Source organism: Cuculus canorus, chromosome 8, assembly GCF_017976375.1.
Source record: "Cuculus canorus isolate bCucCan1 chromosome 8, bCucCan1.pri, whole genome shotgun sequence".
In the NCBI taxonomy this organism is placed as follows: Eukaryota; Metazoa; Chordata; class Aves; order Cuculiformes; family Cuculidae; genus Cuculus; species Cuculus canorus.
Window position 1 is genome coordinate 27,296,896 of NC_071408.1, and position 19,951 is coordinate 27,316,846.

A 19,951-nucleotide genomic window follows, 5' to 3' on the forward strand; every position below is an offset into this window, starting at 1 on the left:
CCTGCTGTGTCGGTCTCTTTCTCCTTGGGGGGGGCACAGTGGAGTGAAGAAGGTGGGATGAAGATAGACCCAGCTGTGTGTGCGCATGCAATGGGATGTGAGGGATTTGTGTGTATGCATGTGTGCTGTGGAATCAGAATCACGAGAAGGTTGGAGAAGACCTTTAAGATTGTGATGCCCAACCCTCCCTGTCCACTACTAAACTATATCTCCAAGCACCTCATCTACCCATCTTCTAAACACCCTCAGCTATGGTGACCTAGCCACCTCCCTGGGCAGCCGTTCCAGTGCCCAATAACCCTTTTGATGAAGACATTTTTCCTAAAGTCTGGTCTGACATTAGACCTGACATCTTGGGAGGTGTGTGGTACAAAGTGGGGAGGCAGCAGTCTACTGTCCCTCCCCCAGCCTGGGGTTACGAGGGGTTGGGGGCTGCTTGCAGAGCACAGAGTAGGGTTTGGGAGTGGGAGGGTGGGGGTCACTGGTCTTGGTGCTATGGGGCAGGGTGAGTGCAGAGATGCTGGGGTCTCCCCTCCCACTTAGAATCAGAGAATGGTTTGGGTTGGAAGGGACCCTGAAGTATCATCCAGTTCCAACCCTCCTGCCACGGGCAGGGACACCTTCCACTGGATCAGGCTGCTCACAGCCCCATCCAATTTGGCCTTGAACACCTCCAGGGATGGGGCAGCCATGCATTCCCTGGGCAACCTGGGCCAGGGCCTCACCACCCTCATCGTGAAGAATTTCCTCCTAATGTCTACTCTAAATCTTTCCCCCACCCTATCACTCCATGTCCTCGTAAGGAGCCCCTCCAGGTGCCGGTTCCTGCCCCCCCGGCTCTCGGCCCGTGGGTGAAGGCTGTGCCCCTGCAGCACAGCCCCGCTGCCGGTGGGGGGCAGCACGGACACGGAACAGGCCCGGCAGCGCCCGGGCTGCGGGGGGGGCAGCGGCGGCGCTGGGCAGAGGGGATACACCCCCCCCGTGTCCCCACCGCGCAATGCCGCCCTGCGGCCCTGGGCTGAGCGAGGGTCCTCGCACCCACCCCACGGCCCAGTTCCAGCATCCCCCCCCAAGTCCTCCAGAGTCATAGAATGGCTTGGGTGGGATAGGACCTTAAAGATCATCCGGCTCCAACCCCTTTGCCATGAACAGGGACATAGGGACATCCCACTGGATCAGGCTGCTCAAGGCCACATCCAGCCTGGCCTTGAACACCTCCACTTCTTGAGTGATGGAGCACCTTCCCCTGGCCCCGAAGCCACGAGGCAAAGCGCTTTGGTGATGCATACGCCGAGGGTGGTGAGACCCTGGCACAGGTTGCCCAGGGTAGTTGCGGCTGCCCCGTCCTTGGAGGGGTTCAAGGCCAGGATGGATGGAGTCCAGTGAGAAGTGTCCCTGCCCATGGCAGGAGGTGGAACTGGATGGGCTTTAAGGTCCCTTCCAACTCAAACCGTTCTCAGTTTCTAGGATTCTGTGCTGTTGCCCAGCCCCACAGCCTGCCCCACAGCAGAGATCCAGGGGCACTGCTGCTGCCCAAGTGCCCCAGGTCAGGCATAGGGGCATCTTGGCTTCCTGCCCCTACTTGGTGTGCGGGTCCAGGTGCCGGTGGTGGTCACGGGGCCGCGTGCCATGCCGGGGCCGGCAAAGGTGGGAGGGCACCCCGCTGCCCTTCTTCAGTGCATGGGACCGCCAGGCTGCTGCAATGCTCTCCACCTATGAACAGGGATGGAGGCATCAGCATGACCATAGCAATGAGCCCCCCCAATCCTGGCCCTGCAGCATCCTCCAGCCTGGGAGGTGACCCAGGGCACCCCGAGGGGAGGCTTACCGGGATGAGCAGGTCTCTCTGGTTGTGGCTTTCCAGCGTTGCCAGCTCAGTGGGTGCCAGCAGGGGCAGGCGCAGCTCTTGTACAGGCAGGGTGGCCACCTCAGGCACTGGGCGCTCCAAGACGGCCTGCAGGACATGAGGGATGGGGCCGGTGATGCCTGGGTACCAGGGGTGTTTGCAGGAAACATGGTTTCTGTGCCCATCACACAGCCCCAGGCTCAGGGCAGGGGCACTTTGTTTCCCTGCCTGAGCTGGGGGGGGATGCGGTTGGGCACTCTGGGGATGCCAGCCAGGACACCCTTTCCCCCATCTCCACCACGTTGCACTCACTGAACTGACGTGTGCCCACTCCCGCACAGCCTGCACCAGGTCCAGCTCATCCACAGCCAGGCGGTCACTGCGCAGCACCCACGCCAGCACCGTGTCAGAGAGCTCATGGAAGCCTCGCGTCCGCACCACCGCCTGCCAGCACACCAGGATCCTGGTACCGAGACCTCCTCACCATGGACCATTAGACCCATCCTGGTGCTATCCCTGCCTGGCACCACAGTGACCTCCCACACAGACCCCCATCCCCTGGCACCCCAATACCCCACAGCCAGACCCTACCTGGCACCCAGTGTCTTCTCCCCAAACACCATTCTCTCCCTTACCTCCCCTGCCCAGCCTCCAGCTACCACGTTCTTGAAGACCCCACTCCCCTGTCTCGTGCTGTGCCCCACAGCGCTCCCCATGCCCTGGGGCACCCTGTGCCATGCCCTCCATCGCCCACAGCCATACCGCGGTGCAGTCCTCGATGAAGGCCAGGCAGTGCTGCTGGAGGTCTGCCTGCCCGTAGGTCACCGCAGCCTGTGGGATAACACGAACACCTATGACAGAGTGTGGAATAGGAGGAACCACCCCCCCCCAGCAAAGCCCTACAGAGACACAGACACACTCAGGGACCCAAGTGAGGTAAGCATCGCTGTGCAGGAGTGCTATGGTGCAGATGTCATGGAGAAGGGACATCATGGTCCCCTCCTTTCCTGGCCTGCCCCACACCAAAGGGTTTGATCCACAATCCACAACACCCACCCAAGCCCATCATCAGCAGGAAGCATCTCATTTTCCACTGCTGCCTGGGGACATGACCCAGCCCTGGGTGGATAAGGCGCTCTGGTGCTGCTGTCACAAGGCCACACTGCGGGGATGTAGGGCCACCCGTTCCCAGTGCTCCTTGCCTGGACGCAGAGTCAGCTTAGAGCCCCCCATGTGTGCTCCATGCCTTGATCCACCCCCAGCCTTCCCTGTATTTGCCTCATTGTATCAGGAATCTGAGGTGCTCTAATCTTCCCCCAGCCCGACCCAGTGACACTGTCCGTCTGGTCACCAGGAGGACCCATCCCTGTCCCCCTACGCTGGCAGCCCCTGTGCGCAGGGCACTCAGGACTAAAGAGCACAGGCAGGGCGAGCATTGTCTCCCCCTCCACCACAGCAGGGGATCAGTGTTGACGCAAGCAGAGAGGGAAGGCGAGATGTTTTCTTCAGGTTTGTTTTGTTCTGGGGTTTTGGAGTTTTCTGTTTGTTTCCTCGGGGCCAGTTTTAGCTTTGTTTACGCCGTGGTGGTCTGGCACCACATCTGGTGAGAACTTCTACACTCTGGGGACAGCGTCTTGCCCCAAGAGCATCATCGTAGCTACTGAGAGATGGAACAAATCCCCTTTATCTGGGAAGCATCCTTAGTCCCACCAAGTAGAGTGTCAGGGCCATTAAGACAATGCACACCACTACCTCCCCCCCCAGCTATTTTTAGGTGCCCCAATCCTCAGCAGTGTTTTCAGGACTCGTCTCAAAACCGTGAAAGCCTCTAGAAACCCACTGCCTCCCAGTTTCATGTGAATGGTGGCAAGGTCCTGGCACTGGGGGGAGCTCTGTCTGGCGCTGCTCAGGGCAGCGTGGCCCCAGGACATTTCCCTGCCAGGCTGTGCTGGCCCTGGTACAGCATGACCAGGATCTGGCAGGGCAGTTAATGGACCAGAGGTAGGTAGAAAATCCCACCTCATCATCTGGTCAAGAGCAGGAGGGTGAAGCCAGCTCCTGCCCCAAAATCAGATGGGTTATTTTTAACCCTCTGTGACCCAACTGGAGTCACACTTACCTGTAGGGCTTCGCAGACCTGTTCCACGCTCAGAGTGTCCTTGATGAACTTGACGCAAAGCTGGAAGTCAGACAAAGAGAGGGCTAGCAAAGCAGTGACCCAGCCCTGCCATCCCCTCCCCGTGACTCTTAGCATCCCCTGAGTCCCCAGGACATGGGACATGGAGTGGAGGCACTTCCAGCCCTGCAGGGTTTCAAAAGACATGGGCTGTGGGATGAGGGCTTGCAGCACGGTGTGTGGGCAGCCAACTGGGACACTGGTTCTGTCAGAGACTGAGCTTGAAGAGACCAAACCCCAGCCAACCTCATAGCCTCAGGGGTCACCTAACTAGGGGGCTCAGGCTAAGGAGGTCACCTAAGCCTGGTCACAGTCACCAGCCATGTCCTGCCACGGTGGACGGCCCTGGTGCCACCTATGGTGTACTCGGTGACCCCAGTTTTGTCCAGCCCTGTCTAACAGCTGCTCTGTCCATGACTGCTGTAGGACCAGCAGCTCTAACTGCAGCCCAGACACGGGTGATGCAGGTGGGATGCAGCCAGACAAGTACGTCTATCAGGCAGCAGGACCTTCCTTCTGCTTCCTCAGCTGCCTCTCACACAAAGTGTTCAAGAGCTCTTGGGAAACCCAAGGGGATGTGACGTGTTGTCAGCTGGAGCAGAAGGGCCCTGAGTCACTGGCAGGAGGGACATGAGGTCATCCTGCAGCTGGGGACACAGCCACGGGCTTCCCCAGCTTTCCTTGGTCAGCCCCTCCCACCCAACCCCTCTTCTACTGCTCTCCCAACTGCAGGTCATCTCCTCCAGGGTGCATTTATGGATGGTGCCATGGGACTTGTGTGGCTGGGACACTGGGTCTCCCTTTCTGCAACACTTCTTAAGTCCTCTCCCTGCCCAGCCAGCTGCTTAACAGCCCCATGCCACATCTGGGGCTGAGCTGAGCTTGTCCCCAGGGGGGGATAGGGCAGGTCTCATCCTGCCACCCCACCACACAGCAGCCCACAGTTCCTCAGCTCCTCAGTTAGGGCCTTTCCCAGCGCAGTGAGAAGGGAAAAGAGAGAGGAAGTCCAGGCGTGAGATGGTGGGTCATGCGATCTGCCTGGCTGTAATTCAGGAATCGCTCTGATGACGTGGCCCAGCCGCCTTCCCCAACACCAAGCTGCTCCAGATCCCTGGCCACTTCTCATCCTGCTCCTACTCCTCCTTTTTGCTCCTGCTGTCTTCCCAAAACTTTCCTGCCTGAAGCAGTACCCCCTTGGCAGCAACACAGCTAGGATGCTGATTGCTGCCAGGGACCGGGACTTTCCCTACAGCAGATGACCAGGGGACTCCTGTGGGTGACGGCATAGGGAGTTTCCTGCTGCCCTTTGCCATCCAGGAGGCGTGAGGCCCCCTGCCCTTCTGCGGGAATTCCTGGCCCCTGCAGGACTCCTGTGTGGTGCTGCACCCCAGCAAGGGGGATCCCAACTGAGAGACCCTCTGGGATTAAGAAGCAGGGGCTGAGCCTACACTGAACCCAGGTGGTGCACCATGGTGCCCTCCTCAGAGCCACCTCCAGCCATGCAGGGACCATCTTGGGCTGCTCCTCATCTCAGGGGCACTCAGGGACCACCTCCCCCAGCCTCAGCAGGGCCATACCTCACACAAGTCCTGCAGGCCGTACTCCACCGATGAGGTCAGCACCTCCAGTGCCTGCAGACAAAAGAGACCTTGTGAGCATCAGTGTGCAGGGCCAACGATGTACACGGCATCCCGGGGGGCCCAGGGTACGCATCCTCCTACCTCCATTAGAGCTCCCAGGTGGGGAATGAATGGGGAAGGAGATGCCACACAGGGGCATATGAAGGTGTCCTGCTCAGGTGCCCCCATTTCCAGCATCAAGGGTGTGCACAGCCAGCTGCGCCAAGGCTGAGGCAGACATGTGGGACAAGGTGCTCTGCATACCTTACTATGTTGAGCTGAGACCTCACACACTCATTGCACTGTCAGCCAGCCAGAAAGCATCCCCTCTACCTTCGGCACCCCGGGAGCTGCAAAGAACCTTCCACCCCTGCATCCCCACCTTGTCCCTCCCATGCCGATGGTCCCTGCCAGCCCCAGCCCCAGCCCCACTCACGATATGGCTGTTGAGGGTGACGCTGTTGGTGTAGAGGAACTCAATGACGGCCAGGAAGACCTCAGGCTGCACATTTCCCAGGATGAAGGGGCCCTGGGGTGGGATGCTGCTGGGGTGGTCCTCGCTGTCTGCCAGCCCCTGGCTGAGCATCCCCTGGAAAGCCTGGCAGCGGCACGCCAGCACACAGCGGTGCGCAAACACCTTCTGCTGCTCTCGGCCCACCACAAATGTCACATCACTGCAAGGGAAAGGTGACTATGATGAATAAGATGCCTTGGAAAGCCAGGATGTGGGATGTCCTTGGGCTGGGGCAGGGCACACAGGCAGAGACTGGCTGAGTGCCCACCCTGTTGGGGGAGTGCCCTTTATTTTTAAGCCAGGGGACTCTTCACAGGCATGGAGTGATCCTTGGTGGTGTCTCCTTTAGCCATCTGAATGTGGCAGGTGGCATGAGCAAGACAGGTCCACTGGAAAGCACAGAGAGCCACAGGTGTTGGCACAACACAGGAAAGAAAAAGGTGCAGGACAGCTGGAGAAAGTGGCTTTCTCTTTTGGCATGGCAAAGCAGGGGAAAGTGCAGCTGCCACCAGGCTTGGCCTCCTTGACTCATGGCATTGACTCATGCGCTTTGGGATGTGAAGCCTCCAGCGTCACTGCCAGCAGGCTGGCACTGGCCCTCACTGTGCCTGTGCCACAGGGCAGCCTGCGCTGCACCCTGGGGTATTGGATCCCTCTGCCCTGGTCCCCAGAGCCCCTACCCCACATGGTTCTCCAGCCTTACAAGCCCAGGAAAGGGAAGCAGGTCTGGGGGGAAAGGGAGCAGGAAAAGGACAGGGAAATCTCCAGTCTGTGTGCACTGTGTAGCCATGGCCCATCCATCCTCTCCTCCGCTCTTCCCCCATGCCAGCAGGGCAGTAAGCAGAAGAAACGCCATCCAAACAGTAGCTGCCACGAGGCCATGCACAAACCCACCACTCAACCCTCGCAATGTTCCACAGAGGATGTGCCCACCAGAAAGAAGGGCATCTGAGTCATCCCACATAAATATAGAGATACACGTGGCTGGGATACACGTGGCTGGGACGCACGTGGCCATACGAGCAGATCCAGACAGGTCCTCCACCAGTAGTGCAAGGGGGAGCAAAATAAGCTGCTCTGTGTCTACGGTCCACAAGTCAAGTTGGGGAAACAGGGTGCAGGCTGTGGTTGTGGAGCGCAACATCTGGGATGCAGGGCCCAGGCTGCAGGATGGGAAAGGCAGGTTGCAGGAGGAAGGATGTAGGACGAAGGCTGATGGATGCAGAATGTGGATTTCAGGATGCAGAATGAAGGGTGAGGGATGCAAGATGCAAGGAGCAGGATGTGGGCTGGGGGTGGCCAGGCACTGGCAGCCGCTTCCCCACTGCCTGCTGCTGTGGCTGGGGAGTTTTCACTGGGATTTCTCTTCTGGGTGGCCAGAATTTCAGCAGGGATGGGGATTTCCTCAGATAGCACTTGTATTTGTGCCAGGCCTCAGCGTGAAGCAGGAAAACAGGACCACACAGCCAGCCAGCTGCCAGGAAGGAGGTGCAGCGTAGGTGGGGGCATTTGAGACAGCAGCTCTTCATCTCTGTTCCCTGCTCCAAGAGGAGGAGACAGAGATGCCAGGCACTGTGAGCTGCTGCCTGCCCTCCAAGGTGCAGGAAGGTTGGGGATATCAAAGAAAAGCACTGGTGAAGCTGGGGTGGGAAAGGAGCTGGGCACAAGTGCCCGGGGAAGCACGGTGGCTGCAGTAATCCTGCTCCTGACAAGGGCAAGAAGCCCAGTGCAAGATTTAGCCCAGGACACTGCTGGCTTCATGTCCAGGGACAGAGGGGGTCAGGGCACACCAAAGGACCTTCTCACCTCAGGAGAGGCAGTGGCTGTCCTAGAGGGATGCACCCACGCAGCACTGGGCTCCTGCTGCTGTGCAGGCGTGGAGGGAGCGCTATGGAAGCCGCGCAGGATGCCCTATGGGGCGTGCATGAGCCACGCTTGCCCTGGCAGCTGCCCAGGGCTCCCTGCGTCTCCCAGAGGCCCCAAACCACCACGGGAAAGCGGCACAAAGCAGGCTCCGGGAGCTTCATCAGCATGGCTGGAGGAGGATGGTGGCCCTCCCCAACTCCTCACCTGAACTGGGGGTTGTTGACCAGGGTGCGGAGGGCAGTGGCGAAGGCAGCCGCTTCGCCCTGCAGCCGCGCCGAGCAGAGTCCGGCCATGGGCTGCTTCGGAGAGGGCGGCGGAGGAAGGCGGCGCAGGCAGGCGGGAGGCAGGCTGGCCTGGGGAGGAGGCCACTGCGTAGGACATGGCCCATTGCTAGGGAAACCTGGCAGGCAGCTCCTGAGCCAGGCAGCCGGAAAAGCAACTGAAGGGAGAGAGGGGGGCAGCGAGCGGTGAAGCCCACCCTTGCTGCCGATGCGGCTCCATCTGGGAGTTTGCCAGATGGGAAGGGAGCAGGGAGGCAGGACTGCAACTCGTACATCCCCCATCGCGGGTCATGGCACAGCCTGCAACCCCAGCCCCCAGGAGCCTGGGGACAGGCAGATGGGGGTGAAGGGAAGCAGGTGGCTGGGATTTTGGAAAAGGCAACACATGCACAGATTAAACGCACAAAGATCCCCACCACCACCACCACATGCACAGTCCCTGTGGGAAGCTGCAGGGCACTTCTCAGTCCTCAGCACTGGAGCAAACTTGAGCGCAGCAGGGAGATCTGCCCTCTGAAATGGCAAAAGCTTTGTCTCCTGCCAATGCTCCAGCACAAAGCCCTACAGCTCTCATGTCTGCTGAGGTGATCGCGGGCAGAAAAAAGTCTCACTCAAGCCTAAACCAAGTGCTGTGCCAGGGCATGCCTGGTCCATTTTCTCCCAAGCCTGGCTGGCCCCAGGCAGCCCACGGATGGGGATGCAGGGAAGGTGCCCATGGAGGGACCCACCTTCACTTGCCAGCACTGGTGGGAGGAGAGAGAGGAGCAGGGTCCAGCTGTCAGCACGCTTGGCAGCGCTAGTCAGCAGCAGGCTATAAATACCTCTGACAGGAGATAGAAGCACAAAAGCCGTCTCCACTTTCCTCAAATAGCTTGGCAGCCAGGGCAGACAAAGGCACATTGACAGGCAGGCTGTGGCGTACCAGCTAGGCTGGGCTCTGCCAGCAGAGAGAAACGCTGCTCAGGGTCAAGAGTCCCCAGGAAATCTGCCCTTGGACCAGGGCATTGCAGCAGCAGGGTCACCAGCACAGGGCAGGTCTGTAGGGTGGGTGGGCACCCACAGAGTTACTCTCCCTTCGTGCAACTCCCTTGGCGTGGGGGGATAAATAAACAAAAGAGGCAAGCCTTTAGGTAAAAATGAAGCTGTCTGAGATCACAGCCCCAGTGCAGTCTATAGTAAGGATGCAAAGTAGCAGTCAATGGCTGTTCTCTACCCGCTGCTTTTCCTTTGCACATTCAACACCAGCACGTATTTTTCAGGGTTGGCAAGGAGCAGCCAAGGTTAGAGAGCACATGCCCAGAGCGACCACATCCCTGGTACAGCTAGAAATGCAGACAGGGCAGGAGTAAGAGGAGACAGGGCTGTTCAGGAACCAGGAAACAAGGAGTTACAAGAGCTGTGCCCCAGAGCAGCCCTGGAAAGCTGCAGTGTCACATAGCAACACTTCCAGCTCCAAGAACACAACAGGTTTGGCCCTGCTCCTCTGACTTGCAGGGCCAAGGTTGGTCCTGGGCAGCAGGGAGGACAACACCAGCCAGAGACAAGTCCCCTGGCCTTGCCCCAGCAGAGCAGGAGAGGGGCTAGGGGTAAGTGTGGGACCAGATGCAGGCAAGAGGACTGGGGAGGCTGGAGGGGAAGGAACGGCTCACCCATTCTGGGGAGAGAGGCTGAGGATGGGAGAGCAGAGGGCTGGATGAACAATGCATGGCTGTGCTGGATCAGCCCCAGCTGGCTGATGTTGCTGGGCATGGAGAAGGGAAGGCAGCTGCCATGGTCCCCCCAGCTCCTCTGCATCCAACCCTGCAGGGACCCATGTGCCAAGAGGCATAGGATTTATAGGGGGCAGGGAGAAGCGAAGCAAAAAAGCGGTGAGATGAAGAGGCTGGAAACAACCTGTCCCTCCTAGACATTCAGAGCCACATCTCCTTTCCAGGCCACCTGTACGGCTGATCAGTTTTCCCCAGAGTTGGCCCTGCCAGCCCAGGCGATGGCTGCAGACAACACTGAAGCCCCTCCACTCCGAGCCACCCACCATGGCTCCCAGCCCCGAGTCCCAGCACGAGGTACTGAGGAAGGCAAAGTGCCAGGACTGCCCTCACGCCGCAGCTCCATCCTCAGCACCCACCTGGGACCCCTGGCAAGCCGGCGCAGCTCACTGGGGGCAGCCCTGGGGGGCAGGCGCCCCTCCATCGGCCCCTGGATGCTCCACAGCCGTGTGAGCTTCTCTGGGCTCCCCCTCTTGCAGCCCATACTCAAGACCCACCTGGAAAACACTTACAGGATGCAGCCGGACAAAGGCTGCAAGTTTGACCCAGGGCAGGTGCAGCGGGTGCTGGAAGGAGCCCTGGCTGGGACCTTGGCAACCACAGTCTACAGCGCCCAGGGCAGCACCCTGCTAGCCCAGAGCCTGGCTGAGCTCCTGCGGAACAGGGTGAAGGAGGTGGTACCACCCCGTTACAAGCTGGTCTGCCACGTGTTGCTGGGCCAGCAAGGCCAGCAGAGCCTGCTAGTGGCTAGCCGGGCACTGTGGGACCCAGAGAGCGACAGCTTCGCCTCCACCACCTTCTCCAACACTTCCCTCTTTGCTGTGGCCACTGTGCATGGGGTCTACTTTGAGTAGCACCTACCTTTCCCTTGACCCAGCCTTGTAAGGTCACAGGGGAAGAATGGCTGAAATAAAGAGGTTTGCTCCAGCTGTTTGCTTCTACCTGGTGGCTTTAACCATGGCGCATACACAGGGAGTAAGTCACAGATGCACCTCAGTGCCTTGGATACTCTCTACAGCCCCCAGCCTGCTCTCACACCCAACACTACAGCTTTCACCACCGCGGTGTGCACGGAAGACCCAAACTGCAGCAAACAACCCAAAACACTGCATTAACCTGGAGCAGGCAGCTGCCCAAAGCTACAGGGAGCAGCCCAGCCTGCTTCCCAAAGCGCAAGCTGCTTCCAGGCAGATTGATTACACCAGCATCGGAGAGAGCGACAGATCACCTTCAAAGCAAGCTCAGGAGGGACTTAATCTGCTCTATCTTTCCTGGCTTCAGTCCCAGCTCATATCCTACTGCACCAGGTGTGTTATAGCGCAAGGACCCAGGCAACCCACCCATCCCCTGGGCCACAGGTCCTCCAATCTCCAGCTCAGAAGCATGAAAGCTGCAGAGTTTGGTCCAAGTGCAGAGACAGTTGTGAGTGAGAGTTTGGCAGCAGCAGGGAAAAGCTGAGGCAGCTCCAAGGCTCCACAGGCATCAACAAGAGCCAACTCTGCCCTTCCTGCCAGCCCCAGGAAGGGCAGCAGAAGTACCACAACAGGCTCCTCGCCCACACCCTGCCTCTCTGACCTTGTCTCTCAGCAACAGCCAGCATCAAGAGGGGTCTTGCCTGGCAGGTGGAAGCAGCCCTAGAAAAAGGATGAAGATTAAGCCCTTTTGTGACTAAGGCCCCAGCTCCAAGCTGGACAGACACAGTTTGCCCTTACACAAATAACTTTTTATTGAGGCAAGTCAGGGACAGGGTAGCTGCACATGGACAGACCAACAGGAAAATAAATAATTCCATATAAATAAGATACATAAATAGTCCCACATGGCAGAGTGCCTTAAACAAGAAACCTCCCCAGGTCCCAGTGAGATGAGGACTTTTCCAGGCAAGCCCTCAGGATCCCATCCCCCCCACCTTTTATCAAACCTCAAGTTGTACCAGACAATTCACAATTTTGAAGTGGACAGGGCGCAGCTGGGCCCAGCACAGCCCCCTCCTTAGTGTAGCAGTTGTGGAGTGGCACACACCAGCCCACACAGACCTTGGCAGGGCAGGCAGCATCCTTCACCCCTGTCCATCCTTGCAAAAGCATTTTCCCTGCCCCACAGCAGCCAAGCCTTGAGGTGAAAGCTGTGCCAGTCCTCTCCAAGCCATAGAGAGGGTCTGTGCAACTGGTGCCTCACCTCGGGCAGGACAGCCCAAGCACCCATTGAGAGCAACTGCCAGGCAGGGCAGCTTGGGGCACCAGACCGTGAAAAAGGCACAGCCAGACAGAAACCTGGCTGCAGGGCACTCACAGACCACCTCCCTGTGCCACCCCAGTCTACTCCACCAAGGCCAGCACAGCCAGAGCAGGAGCTGCCAATAGGAAGACAGGGACTGCCCAGAGCCAAAGAGCAGCAAGGATGTCCAGACCTGCTGCTGTAACCACATCCACGTGTCAGTCCAGAGACCCGCTGAGCACCAGGATACAGGGTGCCCAGGTGGGCAGCCAGCACCACAACAAACCTCCCATCCTGTGGGAGGGCAAAGGGAGACCGCTAAATCCAAAGAGGGTCCCCCCGCAACGTCCCACACTAGGCCTCAGCCCGTTCTTGGAGGAGCTTGAGGATGTATCTGAGGCGGTGGTGGAGCTCAGGAGAACAGCCCAGCTCCTGGATGCTGCACAGCTTGTAGGTATAGGAGTTGCGCTCCCGGTTGATGTAGGTGACAAGGCAGGAATGGTCAGGCTTGCTAATGATCACCTTGGTGTGGTCGTTGTAGAAGTTCACCTAGGAGAGAAGTTGGGCTTGGTTTAACCCATGCTTCCCGTACCATGCTGGGAGCCAGATGGAGCCATACACTTCCTGCTTCAACCTGTTCCTCCTCCCCAACCTGCCTGGGAGCATCCTTGCTCCAATGCCCTACAGCAGGAATGCATCAAGTCCCAGCACTGGGGCAGACAGAAGTGGTCAACTAAAACATGGTGCCCTCCCATAGGCTGGACAAGCTGCAATTAGCAGCTCCAGGCACTGGAGCAGCATCCTGCGCCCAAAGCTGTTTTCACAGCTGGTCCTTGCCTTTGGGCTGTGGCAGAAAAGATCTAACACAGTCCAGGAGTCTCCAGCTGGCTGCCTCCCCACAGGAGTCTGGGCATCTTCGCTGTACCCCACACTTACCTGGAGGGTGCCATTGCTGAAAAGCATGAGCAAGGCTTGGTCAGTTTTCACCCACTGCAGGAGGAGCAAGGCTGGCTGCCCGAGTTCATCTATGCTGGGCAAGTCACCTCCCTTGGAGAGAAAAGTCTGCATAAGCCACTGGTCTCATACATGAGAGCACTGCCACCAGCATGCATGCAGCCTGGACACGCCACCAGTGGGGTTTCCCACTCCAAGGACAGATCTTGGTGTCCACCTGACCACAGCCTGTGAACCAGGAGTCCCACAACCCCAAGTGGGACTTGTCTCAAGCCATGACCCAACTTCAATCCCACTCATGGATCCCAGCCCAGCACCCACCTTCATGAGATGCTGCTCCATGTAGGATGCAAAGTAACGCAAGACGCTCATCTGTCCCTGCAGCTGCTCAGGGATGGCGGCCACAGAGAACACAAGGTGTTTGCTGTTGGTTGGATTGTAATGCACAGTCCTAGAAGGGAGCAGACCATGAGTTTTGGGGCTCGTTTGGGGCCAGCCAGCACCAAGCTTATCCCCAGCACAGCCACCCCTCCCCACCAGAGGGGCTCCCTCAGAGACATCAGCCCCTTTCCTTCCCCAGAACTTACCTGTGGTTGGGGGATAGTGTCATGTGCGTGCCATTGTTGAAGAGGACCCCGATGCTGCGGTTAGAGAGCTGGTAGCCAAAGCCATACTTGTTGGAGTAATCCACCCACTTGCTCACCCAGACAAAGTGCTCATGGCGGGCCAGGGAAGCTGGGTTTTTCTCCGCTGGTGGAGAGGAGAGAGGTTGAGCAGAGCAGCCAGCCAGTCCCTGCCCACCTCACTTCCCCAGGGAAAGCAGACCCCTCCCAGCAGGTTCTGGCAACGTTTAAGGTACCCCAAATAGCCATGCCTTCATCCCACAGGGATGGGGATACACAGCACATTGTCCCATCCCAGAGCGGTCCAACTGGTTTACCTGGGGGCATGGAAGAGAGGCAGGTCCGTAGGAGCTGGACAGCTGACTCTATGACGGAAGAGGCAGTGATGCAGTCTTCAAAGGCTGCAGAGAGAAGATGACAGGCTGAGTCAGAGAGGCCCGCTATCAGCCAGGGTGGGACAGGAAGCTCTGAGCAGGCTTGGGGTGGCCTGAGCAGGCATTGCTCACCCTCACAACTGCTGGCCATTGTCCCCCGGATGGAGGGGCTTGCAGACTTGTGAGATGTCTCCTCCATTACTGTCTCCACAGGGCTAGAGCTGGCACTTTGGCATGATACTGGAGTGGCCTGCAGAGAAATCTGGCTTTATCACCATCCTGTCTACTTTCCCAGAGAGGGGTGTGCAGATGGGGTGTGTGGATGTTCTCACCTCATTCCCTTCCACAGTTTTATAGCTCATCTGCCGGCAGATTGAGGTCTTCATCAGCCCAGTGACAAGCTTGGAGATATCATCCTTGTCCTCCAAAGAGCCCTTCTTGGCTGAGGAGAGAGCAAGTGATAAGCACAAGGGATGGAGACATCTGGGCCACCGCTCCCCGTGGCTCAGCTCTCTCCCATCTCCTCCTATGCCCACAGCGGTGAGGATGGTGTCAGGCAACTGCCTCCCACTTTCACTTCCTAGTTCTCATGCACCACAGGGCTTTCAGGAGGAACTGCCCCCATGGATTGCAGCACAGCATCCGCTCTCCAGGCACACACCCATGCCAGGCCACCAGCACCAGAAGCACTGGGGCAAGCCTAGCTTGTGCTGGGCAAGGAGCCTATTAAAGTCCATCAGAAGGTCTCTTCAGGGGACAGGACCCTCTTTTCCCTGAAGGAAGGATAGTCCAGAGGGTCTTCGGCAAATGCATGGACTCACCCTTGGGTTTCTTCTTCCCAAAAAGCGTCTTGGTGACTTTAGCAAACAGACTCTTTGCTGGGTTGGGAGGACTCAGCTCTGGAGCCATCACACAGCTGCTGGGAGGGAGCTTCTCTGGTGTGTAGCCCTGCAGAGAGGTCAAGGCAGAGGGTTGGTTTCCATTGCCCACATACTCCAGGCAGAGCAGCTGGCCCAGGCTGGCCAGTCACTCACACCCTCCTGACAGCCAGCTTGCATTTCCATCAAGACTTGGCCCCACAACTGGCATCAGTATGGGAAACAGCCTGTGCTACAGGGATAGGGCCAGCAGGAGCACTCCTGATCCCTCAGTTTCCCTGGCTGGCATTTAGGCAGGCCAGTGGCTGTTTTCTTTGAAGGAATGAAACTTGAGCCCCAAGGACAGGACACTGCACAACGCAAAAAGCCTCATCTCACCCAAATCAAGGCCAAACTTCCACCTGCTCACCTTGAAGAACTCATGGTCCAAGATCTCCTCGAGGGTGAGGCGGTCCTGAGGGTTGCGTCTGAGGATGCCAGCGATGAGGTGCTTGGCAGGCAGGGAGAGGAAGGCAGGGAGGGTGTACTCTACCTGCTTGATGCACCTATAGGTCTCCTTGAGGTCAGAGGTCTCAAAGGGAGGGTTCCCGCATAGCAAGGTGTACCTGGGAGGGGACACATGCCACAGTCACTTCCCCGACAGATTTGTGACTCAGCAGCACTTAAGCAAGGAAGTTATTGGCCTTTGGCTGGCCACACCTGGCCGAGAGCACCACTTCCAGCCCAGGCAGCTGCACTCACATCCGGCCACGCTTCCTCCTAGCAACTGTTTAGAGCAACAGGGAAGGAGCCCTGGCAAGGGGAGAGGGCTGGCAGGTACAGGCCGCAACTCTGCCACCATGGCTGTCACCACTTCTGAGTGGCCACCAGGGAGGGAAAGCAGAGCAGGAAGCTTTACAGGCAGCTGCCAGGCTGGATGCACTATAGCAACACAGTGATCACGTTGAACTGAGCAGCAGCTGCTGCCCACCACCAAGATTTTTCCATTGTTCATCAGGTTCATGGGGGGAGGTGAGCCTGCTTTGAACCAGAGCTGAGCATGGCACATGTACTGCTGCTCTTCCAGCTCCCAGACAGCACCCTGAGATGGCTGACAGCACCTAGAACAGGGCTGGGCAGGATCCAGCCACTCACTCCCCTCCCCTCCCCTCCCCCCCCGTCTTTCAGCAACCACTGCGAAGCGAAGCCACGAGGCAAAGTGCAAGAGGACTTCCTCATCAGGGCTGCTGCACAGCCCAGCTCTCCCCTCACCCACACAGCAGGGCTGCCCACACTCCATCCCACCCAGCACAGCACAGACTTACATGACACAGCCCAGGGACCACACATCCGACTCCGGCCCATGGCCCTGCCTCAGGAGCACTTCTGGGGCCAGGTAGTTGGGGGTCCCACATATTGTCCTGTGGGGCAGAGCACCAGGTCAATGCATACCCTGCATCCCCTCGCACACAGCCTCCCTTCATCCAAAGTCCAGGATTTAGCTTGCTGCCTGTCCCTCCCCCTCCATTCTACTCTTTGTGAGCCAAAGCCCCCCTCCATCTACAAGGAGCCCCATACAGACTCCCAGGGGTCAGGAGCAGCTGTTCCTGGGGAGCCATTGGGAAGAGCTTGTACTCGAGCTGGGAAGGAACAGAGCCTTTGTGTCCTGGCCCTGCGCAGCCGGCAGGGCAGCCAGGCAGGCACAATAGCGATAGTCAACACATTGTTCTCCCCGACAACTGGGAGCTCACTCCTGTAGGAGCCACAAAGCCCCCAGCCCCCTCGCCTTGCCAGCAGCTGGGGCAGGAATTGCTACCCTACCCCAGGAAGGTGACCTAAGGCTTTCCCTCCCCAGGCCAAGAAGGACCACTCATCCCTCCATCCACCCAGAAAGCCACAGGAAGAAGAGGAATAATAAAATCTTAGAGGGCTCTGAAACCTCAGACTTACTTTTTCTTCTGGTCAGAGATATCCTGGCAAGCAGCTAGCCCAAAGTCCCCCACTTTCAGCTCCATGTTTTCATTGATGAAGAAGTTGCCTGCAAGTCAACAGTGATGCGTCACCACAAGTCCCTCTGGGGCAGCTTGCTTGCCACATGGTGACCTGCCCCAATCACAGCACTCACCAAGCTTGAGGTCTCTGTGCAGGATGCCCTTGAGGTGAAGGTATTTCAAGCCTGAGATTATTTGTTTGAGGTAATAGCGTACTTCTGGCTCCAGCAGAGTATGGCGGGCCTTCCAGATGTGGGCCAGGGACTGCAGAGGGAAAGAAGGCAGCTTGGTGATGGCAAGCAGGGAGAACAGACAGCCCTGCTGACTAGGCAAGGGGCAGGCAGGGTCAAAGCCAGTTCTTCCAGAAGTTGCACATCCACAAATAATCCTTCTCCCACAGCTATGACCTCAGCAGATTCTCCACATAAGGTTGAGATTGCTCAGCACAAGCCAGGAGAACCACTGGATTTACAGTGGCCCCACCAGGAGCTAAGGGCTGCCAACATGGGCAGGCAGCTGAAGGTGGAGAAGGGGGTGTCCTCAGCACCATACAAAACCACATGGGTTATGGTTAAGCTCAGAAGGTGTGACAGAGCAGGCAGCAAGACAGCTGAGGAGGAGTATGCTAACAAAGCACCTCAGGTAAGGCCTGCTCCAACCAGCCACAGCTACTTTTAGGAGATCCTTTGGCACAGAGGTGACAGTAGCACTCACCTTCCTGCTGCAGTGCTCCAAGAAGATGTAGATGCTCTCCGCATCCTCAAAGTAGTGGGAGAACTTGACAATGTGCTTGTGGTGCAAGTCTCGGTGCAGCTCAATCTCATTGGTGATCTAAAAGGGATCAGCGGTCCCAGGTGAGTGAAGGGTCTCCACTGCATCCCACCAGCCCAGCACCTCATCCACCCCACAGCACAGCACTCACCTTCTCCCGCTGGTGGGGTTTAGCCACACGGCTATGAGGAATGACCTTCACAGCATAGGTTTTGTTGCTGGAGAGGTCCGTCATTTCGTAGCATCGTGCAAACCCACCCTGTAAGGGATGAGGTGGTTATGGATAGATGAGAGATAGCTCTTTACCCATGCCTGCTCATAAGCCTCCTCCTCCTCCATTCCCTTGCAGCACAGCCTGGCAAGCGTCACACGCTCCCTCCTGCTGCGTCGCCCACTAAGATCTGAACTACGATGCTCTCAACCAGGGATTTCACCCAGTTCTTGTAAAACCTCCGGGGCCTTTTTCCTCCCACTACGGCCAAACTCTGGGTTTTTTCCACACATCAGATCGACCTGGAAAGTCCTGCGCAGGGCAGGCAGCCCGGGGAGCGGAGGCCACCGAAAGCCAGCCCCATGGAGACAGGTTTTTCCTGCCGTGATGTCAGCCTTCAAATCTTGCAGACTCAGCCACACCGAGCTCGCCCGGGCCGGGCTGAGAAACCGGCACCCACCTCCCACACACGCATCGGGAGCAAAAGTTGCGTGCGGCGGAGAGCGGCAGCCCTGGGAACCGGGGCACCCGCCGGCCCACGCACCCCCGCGGGGCGCCCCGAAACCGATGCGTCTTTCCGATAGCCAACGAGGCGCGCCGCCAGCCCGGCTGATTCACAGCTTCCAGCGCTGCTGCGGGCCCGTGGGCAGAAGTGGGGACGGCGGGGGCGGCAGAGGGGCCGCAGACAGCCCTGGGGCAGCCCGGCGAGGGGGTGGAAGAATGGAGGGATGCAGGGGGGCAGCCCCTCGACCCCCGGCCCCCGCACCGGGCGGTGGCTCCCAGCCCCCCCGCTCCACCGGACACACCCTGGCCGGTGCCCTCCCCCCCAGCCCCTTCCCAGCTCTACGGGAAAAGCTCGCCCCCCTCGCCCCCGCCCCGAAACCCCCAATACCTTTCCCAGTAGGCGACCCTTGCAGTAGGAGCGGCCGGAGACGGGGTCGGTGATGATGCGGGTGGTCTCGGCGGCGCGGGGAGGCGGTGGCGCCGGGGCGGGTGCGGGCTGTGCGGGGACACAGGCGGCGGGGAACGGTGGGAAGAGGCCGGCGGGCTCCATGGCGGGGAGGAGGATGTGGAGAAGGCGGCGGCTGCTCCTCCACCGCCGGGCCCCGCGCACGTGCCCGCACGCCCCACACTACTGCTGCCGCGCTGGGAATCCCGCCCGCTTTATCAATGGGCTCCGTGACGTCACCCGCGGGGCCCCGCCCCCGGCGGCCCCGCCCCACCCTTAAAGGGGCCGCCACGTGGGGAAGGGCGGGAGAGGCCGGCGGGAACGCTGGGCTGGAGGGGTTCGCATGTCCGTGCAGCACTGCTGCCTCTGCCATACAGCCCCCACCCCAGTCACACGCTGCCCCCCAAAACCATACAGACCTCCCCAGACACAGATGGGGCTCCCAGGCATGTGTGGTTTCCCCAAACACACAGAGACTCAGACACACGCAGACCCCCCCCGACACATCCCCCCCCCCAACACACACAGCCCTAAGATACACACAGCCCCCCCAGACATGCACAGGGGCCCCCGAGACACACACAACCGTCCCAGACACACACATATTCCCCTCCAGGCACATACAGCCCCCCCTCCCCTGACACACACGGTTCCACACACACAAACGGTTCCACACGCACACACACACATCTCCCCAGATACACACACAGCTTCCCCTCGGACACATACAGACCCTCAGGCACACACAGTCCCCTCCAGACACACACACAGTCCCCCCCAAAGACACACACAGAGTACCCCTCCAGACACACACAGCCCCCCTAGACACACACAGAGTACCCCTCCAGTCACACACAGACTGGCAGACATACAGTCCCCAAAAAGACACACACAGTTCCGCCCCAAACACACACAGATCCCCTGGGCTCACAGAGC

At 58.8% G+C, this 19,951-nt stretch overlaps 3 protein-coding genes across 3 annotated transcripts; 1 reads left to right on the plus strand and 2 right to left on the minus strand.

The window, feature by feature from the left end:
- Positions 1–1,523: 1,523 nt before the first annotated feature.
- Positions 1,524–8,527, minus strand: BTBD19 (BTB domain containing 19). The gene is made up of 8 exons (XM_009558960.2): positions 8,226–8,527; positions 6,078–6,315; positions 5,600–5,653; positions 3,966–4,025; positions 2,609–2,677; positions 2,159–2,290; positions 1,829–1,954; positions 1,524–1,713 (listed from the first exon to the last, which is right to left on the minus strand). Exons 1-8 carry the CDS (start codon positions 8,312–8,314, stop codon positions 1,579–1,581), a joined length of 903 nt encoding a protein of 300 aa, XP_009557255.2. The 5' UTR covers positions 8,315–8,527; the 3' UTR covers positions 1,524–1,578.
- A 1,251-nt stretch (positions 8,528–9,778) lies between these two features.
- DYNLT4 (dynein light chain Tctex-type 4) lies at positions 9,779–10,922 on the plus strand. The gene is made up of 2 exons (XM_009558934.2): positions 9,779–9,888; positions 10,236–10,922. The coding sequence occupies exon 2, from the start codon at positions 10,290–10,292 to the stop codon at positions 10,920–10,922; it is 633 nt and encodes a 210-aa protein (XP_009557229.2). The 5' UTR covers positions 9,779–9,888; positions 10,236–10,289.
- An 861-nt stretch (positions 10,923–11,783) lies between these two features.
- PLK3 (polo like kinase 3) lies at positions 11,784–19,207 on the minus strand. The gene is made up of 15 exons (XM_054073015.1): positions 18,959–19,207; positions 18,007–18,114; positions 17,799–17,915; positions 17,219–17,348; positions 17,044–17,131; positions 16,419–16,514; positions 15,524–15,719; positions 15,058–15,184; positions 14,569–14,678; positions 14,369–14,486; positions 14,180–14,263; positions 13,827–13,989; positions 13,561–13,690; positions 13,222–13,332; positions 11,784–12,834 (listed from the first exon to the last, which is right to left on the minus strand). The coding sequence occupies exons 1-15, from the start codon at positions 19,118–19,120 to the stop codon at positions 12,640–12,642; spliced, it is 1,935 nt and encodes a 644-aa protein (XP_053928990.1). The 5' UTR covers positions 19,121–19,207; the 3' UTR covers positions 11,784–12,639.
- Positions 19,208–19,951: the final 744 nt, after the last annotated feature.